General features: G+C 54.7%; 1 protein-coding gene across 1 annotated transcript; it reads right to left on the bottom strand.

Moving 5' to 3' along the window:
• Window positions 1–4,272: 4,272 nt before the first annotated feature.
• On the bottom strand, window positions 4,273–8,019 carry SOX7 (SRY-box transcription factor 7). Its single transcript, XM_048937452.1, has 2 exons — window positions 7,779–8,019; window positions 4,273–6,558 (listed from the first exon to the last, which is right to left on the bottom strand). The coding sequence occupies exons 1-2, from the start codon at window positions 8,002–8,004 to the stop codon at window positions 5,651–5,653; spliced, it is 1,134 nt and encodes a 377-aa protein (XP_048793409.1). The 5' UTR covers window positions 8,005–8,019; the 3' UTR covers window positions 4,273–5,650.
• Between the last annotated feature and the right edge of the window lie 1,185 nt (window positions 8,020–9,204).

Below are 9,204 nucleotides of genomic sequence, written 5' to 3'. Positions count from 1 at the left end.
CCAAAGACAAAACTCTCCATCAGAAATTGCTCAATGTTAGGTTAAAAAAAAAAAAAAGAAATAACAATTAAAAAAAGAACAATACAAGCCCATACAAGCTACCAAAACCAACAGAAACTACAGATTGTCTGGTGGTGTCCAGATTCAAATTCTTGTCCCTAAAACCCCTTTGGATTACTCTCCATGATTCATATCCTCTCTGTTGTTCCCACTACCCAAATCTTGCTGCAGGACAAGCTGGCCTAGGCACTGCTGTACTGAGAGCTGTTTTAATTTTATAGAGTGGAAGTGCAAATCAATTGCAGGTTTCTTTCTGTCTCATCCTCTGTCCAGGGACAACCCTTAAAAAACATGCTGACTGTCAGGCAGTGCAGAGGTTTTGTCTTGAGCCTTATGGATGGCACTTGAAGGTCTACAGTTATAAATGAAAGAGAAGGGTCTAGCCAGTGCTAGGTTTTACTGATTGCTTACAAAAAGACAGAAATCTGTCCTTTGGAGAAGATTCCCATTTATCCCACTGCTTCCACATCCACTACACAATCTCTCCCTCTTCCTTGACCAACCTGACCCTGCTGGGGTCTCAGATGTAATTCTTCCATCCTCTTTCCAATATCCGTATCTGCTTGACAGAGTTGGGCAGCAGCCAAGCCTAAACCTTCAGCCTTAGAGACCTCAACTCCTGCCCTGAAGGGACTCTCCCACATACTGGGAGAGCTGAGCAAGGCCTCACTGGGGCTGAATCCCCTGTATGTGGGCACCAGAAGTGTAGGGGCAGGCAACACACTGGGTTTGATCAATCAGGTTGATGTGGAAACTGCTCTTGACTGATGCTGGGCCCGAGCCTGTAGGGTTGAGGTTGAACATCAGTCTCCAAAGAGGTGGTGGAATCTCCCTCCTTGATCTCCCACAGCCCCTGGCCATGGTGCTGGGCACCCTGCTCGGGGAGGACCTGCTGGGCAGGGAGGACCTACAGGTGCCTCCAGCTTCAACTGTTTTGTCATTCTCTGGGTTGACCTGGCACCAGCCAGTCCCAGGCTTGTTTCCCCAGCTACCTCTGCCTTTGCCCTTTTACCCTCCTATCCCAGCCCTGGTGAGGAGGAAAACCCCCCAGTCCTCCTTCCTTGAGGCCAACACTCTGCTCTGTGCCTCCAGCCCTGTTTTCCCATTCCCAGTGTTTATCCTCCTGCACGTAGCCCTGAGGGAGCCATAGGATTGCATGGAGGGAGAAGTTATTTTTCCTTGACATAAACAGCCAGGCCTTTCCTCAGCCTCCTCTCTTGAAACATGGAGGTAGGCCCTGGACTCATAACATCCGGCAGGAGGGGCTGGCCTTATCTGCCAGGAAACACTCAGCTCCGGATACATCCTCCCTGCTCCCGGCACCCGAAGCAGCTCCCATTGGCAGTGCTGGGCAGGAAACCACTCAGCAGCTTGTCTCAATCCCTCCTCTGGAGGGATGGGAGGGAGGGTCTGAACCTTCCCTCCCTGCTCCGAGGAGGAGCTGCAGTTCCATGGGGTGTGTGGACCAAGGGGTGGAAGGAGAAGGATATCATTCGTGAACTGGAATCTGGGGTAGTGGGTGGTTTCAAGGATCTTCCTTAGACTCTGCCCCTGGTTTGTAGGAAGACTTCAGTGTGATCCCCTCAATCAGTTTTTGCCTCCATTTCATTCCTGAGCTGCCTGCCTTCTGCTCTGGGAGCAATGGAAGGAAAAGAATAATCTCACATCTGATTTTGTAGCAGGGGGCAGAGACCCCTTGTGCCAAGGACAACACAGAGACTTTGTCCTGTTCAGATTCTTGGTAAGAGGCAGCTCATGTTGCAATACCAGACAGAAAAAGGATGGGAGGGAATGAAGTGTTAGCTCCATTTTACAAACAGGGAAACTGAGTCACAGAGATGCTGCGTGTCACCAGGGTCTGTCCCTGCTCTGTGTCATAGGGGCAAGCCCTCTGTGCCACCCAGCTCACACCCAGCTCTTCCTGCCATTGGTGATGTTCTCTGAAGAGGGCAAACCCTGGGATCAAGCTGCCCCTTTCCAAAATACTCCCTTTTCATGAAGCTTTGTGAGATGGGGGTCACCTCCCCCCATCAGAGGTCAGGACATGAAGGAGAGGAGTCACCACCTGCCCAAGGGACATGAAGGTCATCTCCCATCATGACAGAGCATGTCACATGCCACAGCCCTCAGCCAGTCCCCATCCATGCTATCCGGGAAGGTGATCTCATCCTGGCTCCCAATACCCAACCACCGAGAGTCAAGGGCAGCCTGGGGACAAGGGTTGGACTCATTCTCTGGCTACTTCTTGGCAAGGAGAGGGTCTTATTCTGGCCCTGCCTTGCCACCCCTGAGCTGCAGCCCGGTCTGAGGTCATTTTATCCCTTCCTGCAGCTCTGATTTGATTTTCCTGCTGGTTCCCAGCCCGGAGAAAGCAGACCACAAACCACAGGACTCTGGTGTGCACAGGAAGGGAGGGGAATCATGCCCAGGAGTGATGAGGAAAGAGTCCTTGGTGTGGAGATCTCCCCAGCGTTTCTAAACCTCCATGACCATCACTCCTCTGCAGAAGCATTCCCCTCCCAAGCCAAAAAAAAGGTTCCTCTCCACCTCTATTAGCCTCTCATTCTCTACCCGCCCCCTGCAGCTGTGCCTGGGAGAGTGTTGAATCCCAACAGCTTGTTATGGGGTTGGGGTAGAACTCATATCACGCCTTCACCAGGCTGCCAGAGAATGGACAAACAGCTCTGCTCCCGAATTTCACCTCCACTGTCGGTGTGTGCCGCGAGGGAGACGGCGGCTGCTGCCGGCGCTGGGTGTGAGCCCAGATCCGGATGGCAAGACCTGGCTCCCAGGAGCCACACCTCACCTTGGCTGCAGCTCCCAGTGCCCTCGGGGGGCCCCCGGCTCCCAGCCTGGGCCTGCAGCTGCTCCCGGCGTTCCGAGCATGGGGTGACACGCTGCTGCTGCTGCTGCTGCCGCTGCTGCCGCTGCTGCTGGTGCTGCTGCTGCTCCTCACGTGGCTCTGCGCTGGGCGAGTGGGGACAGGCTCATCTCATGGGAGTCACAAGGCTGGAGTGTGCAGAGAAACTCCTTCTCCCCCAGGAGACAGACTCTATCCATCACTGAGAGCTCTGAGCACGGGCTTTGCAATTTCCAACAACAAATATGTGAGAAGAAAGGCAGGGACGATGCTTTTGGGGTAGTTGAGTCAATACCGTGGCAATCAGGCCATGGTAACAAGGAGTAGGAACTTCTCCCACAGAGAAGGTCCCATGAGAGGGCATGGATACACAGAGCTGACAAGAGCAGGAGTTAATCTTGTTTGTGGGCTCTCCTCACCAGAAGGATGTGTCCCACCTCACCCTACAGCAGAGCTGGCAGGAAGGACCCTTTGCAGTGTCCCTGTGGTGGGTGTGCTCTCCAGTGAGAGTTTTCTTGGAAGGAAGCAGCCATCCGAGTTCAGTGGTTGAAAGGCAGAGCCGTGGCAGAACCATTACACACCATCAGTGCAGGTACCACTGGGCTTTTTGCCCTTGTGTCATGCCAGGGCAAGAGTCACAGCAGTGAGCAATGCCAGCGGGTCACCCCAAGTCATCCAGTTCACAGCAGGGTGCCCAGCTTCACGTGGCCAAGTGTGGGTTTGCATGCCTGAGCAATGGGCAAAGGAGAACACAGAACTGTCTCCATGGGGACAGAGTTGGGCACGAAGGAGTACCACAGGACTAGGTGATCATTATGGTCCTTTCTAAACCAAATCATCCTATAAGCACAGGACAGGGGTATATTGGTGCCTCCCTGGACAGTCATCCACCTTCTGGGAGTACAGGCTGCCTGAGACACAGGTCAAGGAAGTTTGGAAGGCAAGGCAGCCTGGTTGGGTTGGGTTGTATTGGACTGGGCTAGGTGACCTCTGGAGCCCTTCCAGTCAACATACACAGACAGTCATCACAACATGCATTAGGAAACGTGCTCCTCCATCACCAGTGCACACTGACACGTCAGAGGCAGAGCCCTGCCTTAACCTCACTGTATCACCTATGTAGAACCCAGCTCTGAAAGGTCTACCCACAAGATGATGAAAGTGGGATCAAGGACGACGTGCTGCCCCGCCAACACACTGCAAGGAAAGGTATGCATAGGTCCTACCTCAAGGTGTTCCATCAGAAAACAATCCACAGTTTGTAAAGATAACCACAGATCTTTTTTATTAAAAACAAAAACAAAACAATAAAAAAACAGAAGTAGAAGAGTTTGGCTGAAACAAAAAAACAACAAAAAAAACCTTAAAAAAATAGCACTCGCACAGGAAATGTTTCTCCTTTGAAAACTTTGTCAATAGCTACAGCAATTTAAATCATAAAACAATCATCGTATAAAAACATATTTATTTAAATTAAATATTTTATGCAAACTCATATGTACACTCATTCAAAATGCATAGAGTCACACAAAAAAGATGGAATGTATTAGCTTAAAAACCTGTGAAGTTGTGTTTTTTAAGTATTATTTGCAATTATTATTAATACACGTCCGGGACTGAAACCAGAAAATCATAGCCACGCTACTAACTAATCATTACCAAGTGCCATACAGTAAACACTAAGATTAATCATGTCATATAACTGATTTAAAATAAAGCTTCATCTTTATGAAAAGAAAGAGAACTCGAGCAATACAAAATCCGAGGGGAGGAATAATGGAAGGAATAAATCAATGTACAGCTTTATTACAAGCAATAACACGCGGAAGTTAGAGGAGACATTGGGCACTGCGGCTCGAAACATTAAGCGTTCGTCCTCAAAGGATGCTTGATACAAATGTGTCTGCTACATCATCATCTCTTTGCCAAAGTGCTCATCCGAAGGCTTTTTCCTGGCCTGGTGGGTGCGGAGCTCCTGCCGCTCCCACTTTGGGATCGCTCTTGTTGGAAGGCCAAGCAGGATCCATAGAGGGCCGGATCCTGCCACGCACCCCTGATCTCAGCCTCACCCGACATGCATGGAGGTTGCACCCCAAGCTGCCTCACCCAGGGCTGCTGCCTTGTCCTCTGGGGTGTCCCCAGGGATGAAGACACCACTTGGGACAACATGACATGTTTGGGGATGGGGGAAAGGCAATGTTTGACTCTGCTGGTGTGCTTGGCCTGGCTGGAAGGCAGCATCACCAACACCAAGAGCAGGGACACGGGGCAGCACTGCTTGCCTGGGCCCAAAACCCAGAGTAGGCTCTTGGGGTAAAGCACACTCACAGATCACGTGCTCATTTAGCAAAATCTTCCCTTTTTCCCCACTTCCTGACTTCTCCCCTTCAAAGGGGTTTCACCCATGCTGTCTGTGAGCCTCCGCTCCAGCCTCCCAGCTCCAAAGCAGAATTGAGGGCACCCAAAAACAGGATGCAGCCTTCCTGTGCACCCAGACCATCTCTGCTTTGGAAGAGGGGCTTTGACAGCAGGAACCCCCCTTGGCCATTTTGGAGCACGACACCCAACACTTTGCACCTGTGGCAAGCTGACGACCGAAATCCTTTACCTAAGCACCAAGGAGACTCCATGGCCCTCGTGGTTTGGATTCGGACACCCTAAGGGGAAACGAGCATTGTCCCCTTGCAATGCTGTCAGGCCCTTCCTCAGCAGGCCTACGTGGCCACGGCTCTAAGAGACGCTGTAGTTGTTGTAGTAGGTGGCCGTGGCGTCGGCAAGGACGGAGATGAGGCTGGTCTCTGCAGCGTGGGAGCTGCCAGCTGTTGAGGCTGCAGGGACGTGTCCATTGGCCAAGCCTCCAGCATGGTGGTCGCTGTGGCCGGGGGTGTTGAGATATTGGTCAAATTCATTACGGTCCATCTCCCCCAACAGCTCAGCTTGGCTCAGCTGGTCCAAGGTATCAAAGCCATGGTGGTCAGGCGGTGGAGAGAGCTGGCCCAGGTGGGCATGGAGGCTGGTGGGGTGCAGAGAGGGGAAAGCGGGTGTGTAGTAGCTTGGAGGAGGAGGAGGAGGAAGGGGAGGACAGCTGGAGGCCGGGGGGATCATGCAGGAATTTGGCTGCGGCATGGGGCTGAGAGGGTGGTGGTTGCACGGGAGGGAGCTGCCCGCGTACTCCGGGGAGAAGGAAGCTCCGGCGAGGTGGGAGCGGTGATGATCCTCAGGGCAGGGTGAGGAGAAGAAGCTCTGTTCAGGGTCTATGGCGTCCAACGGAGACATCTCGGGAGGGGTGGGCAGCCCATAGGGGTAGGCGTCCACGCTGGTGCTGCTGCCGCTGCCTGGGGGATCCCGGTAGCCCCGGATGGGCGGCAGCCCTGGGCGAGGGGGATACTCACCCGGCCCCTCTTTCTCACCCCCAGCCCGGCCACAGGTCCGCTTCTCAGGCACGGCGTTTTGGTCCCGTGCGAGGCTGCCCAGCAAAAAACCGGGGTCTACCCTCTTGCAGATCCTCTTGACTTGCTTCTTCCTCCGCGGCCGGTACTTGTAGTTGGGATAATCTTGCATGTGTTTGACCCGCAGCCGCTCAGCCTCCTCCACATAGGGTCGCTTCTGTGAGAGGCTCAGAGCCTTCCAGGATTTGCCTGCAAAGGAGAACAGAACTCCCCTTAGCACCCGCAGATGCCGTCTTCCCGGCTCCCAACCCATAGGAGGGTTGGGGTATCCCACTGCCACGTAGAAGACGCATCCTACAGACACCGTATGAGGACGAGACGGTGAGGAAAGGGATTTGAAGCCTGTTTGCCAACATCCTACCCCCATCCTGAGTCCTCAAGCAGGGTCACGCTGTGCTCAGTGTGTGCCGAGCCCCACTGCAAACAACCCAAGGCAAATAAACTCCCCCAGGGCTGGATCCTGCACTGCCTGGCTGGGACTCAGAGCCCGACGGGGAAGTGGTGCGCTGCAGGGCCATGCCCAGCTGAGCAGGGGTCAGGGCGAGGTGTCCCTGGATGCATCCCAGCCCTGGGCACTGCGACCTCACCACTCCCTGCACAGGACACTTCCACCCAAAACATGAGCCGCACCAGATATTCCCATAGTTGGGGGGGAAATGAGGAGATCAGAAAGGTTCAGTGCATTCTCATTCGCCAGAGAGAGAGCAGAAATGACACTATAAGCAGAGATGCTGCCTGGAAAATCAGCAAGGAGAAAACCCAAAAACCCACCAAAGAAAACACCGCAGAACTGCCCAAGGAAACACAAAGTTTGGGTAAGAGGCTGGATGGAGGAGTGTTGCAATTCAGGCAGCTCGTTCTCAGGCTCTTTGGGCTGGTTGACTCTGTTTGCCCGCGGTGTGGCATGAGAAATGAGGATTTGGAAAGGGGGGCAATAGTGGATATGGAGTGTGTGTGGGGGGGGAATCTGAGTTTGAAATGGGGTGAGATCCCTGCAAAGAAACAGCAGAAACACCCCAAAATCACAAGGGGGAGGGGGGGGGGGGGGGAGGAGAGGGAAAGTGGGAAAGCAAAGACAGGCAGGAAAATTTGGGGGCCCCTCCGCATGCACACAGTGGGGTTTGTAGCTCCAGGGGCAGCGAGGAGCACACAGGGGTTCCTGTACTCGGGGTGCAGGACCCCATTTGTGAGATGGCCTAAGGGAGGTCACCCACCCCACAGGCACTGTCCCGAGGCTCTGCCTCCCACGGGATGGATGTGTAGATGCCCACCCCGGGGTACGGGATCTGGGTGGGCTTTTTCTCCTCCCCCCAACACCACGGGATGCCCACACAGGTACCACCCGAGCTCTCCCTTTCCCCCCCACCCCCCCTCCAACTCCCGAACTCCGCACCGCCCCGACTCCTCACCGAGCATCTTGCTGAGCTCCGCGTTGTGCAGGTCGGGGTTCTGCACGGCCAACCTTTTCCTCTCGTCTTTCGCCCACACCATGAAAGCGTTCATGGGGCGGCGGATGCGACTCTCGCCTCCCTTCTCTCCCGGTGGGCACCTTGGGGGCGGCCCCGCTTGCAGCCCCTCGGCTTCCCCCCCCTCCAACCTCTCTGGCCATGGGTAGGTGCTCATTAACGCGGCCATGGCCCGGCCCCCCCCGCCCCCCGCAGCTCCTCCGCCCGCCGCGCTGCGCTGCGTTGCGCTGCCCTCGGGGTCCCCGCGCAGTCCCAGCCTCCCCACCCGACCTCCCCGTATTTATGAGCTCCTTGGAAAAAACCTCCTCCAATGACACCGAAGGGACGGGGCTGCTCCTCCTTGTTTGCAAACTCCTCACCCGGGCAGGAGAAAACTTCTCCCCACCCTCTGCCCCGGCACCCCCGGGGGAGGTTGGGGAGGGGGGAAGGGGGGAAGGGGGGCACACAGCACCTCGCTGCCCACCCTCCCCCCCCCCCCCCCCTCCCTCCGCCACCCCCTCCCCTTTATAATAGAATTTTAGTTCTTTTTCTTTTCTTTTTTTTTTTTTTCCTTGTACTTTGCTTTGCACGGCGGGAGCTGGAGGGGAGCTGGGCTCCCACCTACACCTTCAAAGCGGTGGGAAAATGGGGAGAAGGGATGGGGGCATGGGATATATCACGGGGAAGAGGGAAGGGGTGAAAGGGGGTTGGAAAAGGAAAACGAAAATGGCCCCAGAAGTGTCCCCTTCCCCTCCCCCTCCCCACCGCTGCCTCCTTCAAACCCCTCCTAATGTTTTGGTGAGCTGCAAGCTGAGCCCTCCTGCCCAAACCATACATCTGTGCTGTGGTGTCTGTGCTGCGTGTTCTCACCCCATTACCACACATTCCCAGCTTCCTCCCATAGGAAGGGAGCTGGGACCCGGTCGGGGAGTTTTGCGGGGTCACACAGAGCTGAGGACAGCAGAGGGGCAGCAGCGTCCCCGTTAAGTCCTCACTGCTCACCTCTGGGACATCAGGAGGTGGAGGGCCAAAATGACACTTTATGGTCTTCTCACTGATGTGTGTCATGGTGCAGAGCCCAGATGGGATGGAAGCACCACCATCACATCGCCGTATACCCCATGAACAAATCCTAAATCCCATTTTGGTGCAGGAAAATCAACTCTGGGGAGCTCTGTTCCAGTTGGGACTTAGAACCAGCACGAAGATGATGGCACCAAAACAGACCCCTCGCCCAATTCAGCCCTGAGGAATATATTTCAGCTGCTTGATTCCTTTATGATTCTGACCCCCTGACATGGGCTTGGCTTTGACTGATGGTGGATTTCCTCCCCGAGCTGCCAGAAAGCTTTGGGGCCGGAGGGGAAGGCATTTCCTCGAGCTGCCCCCG

This window comes from Lagopus muta, chromosome 2 (assembly GCF_023343835.1).
Source record: "Lagopus muta isolate bLagMut1 chromosome 2, bLagMut1 primary, whole genome shotgun sequence".
Classification (NCBI taxonomy): domain Eukaryota; kingdom Metazoa; phylum Chordata; class Aves; order Galliformes; family Phasianidae; genus Lagopus; species Lagopus muta.
Note: the sequence above shows the minus strand (reverse complement) of the source record. Positions and strands in the feature narration are given on the sequence as shown.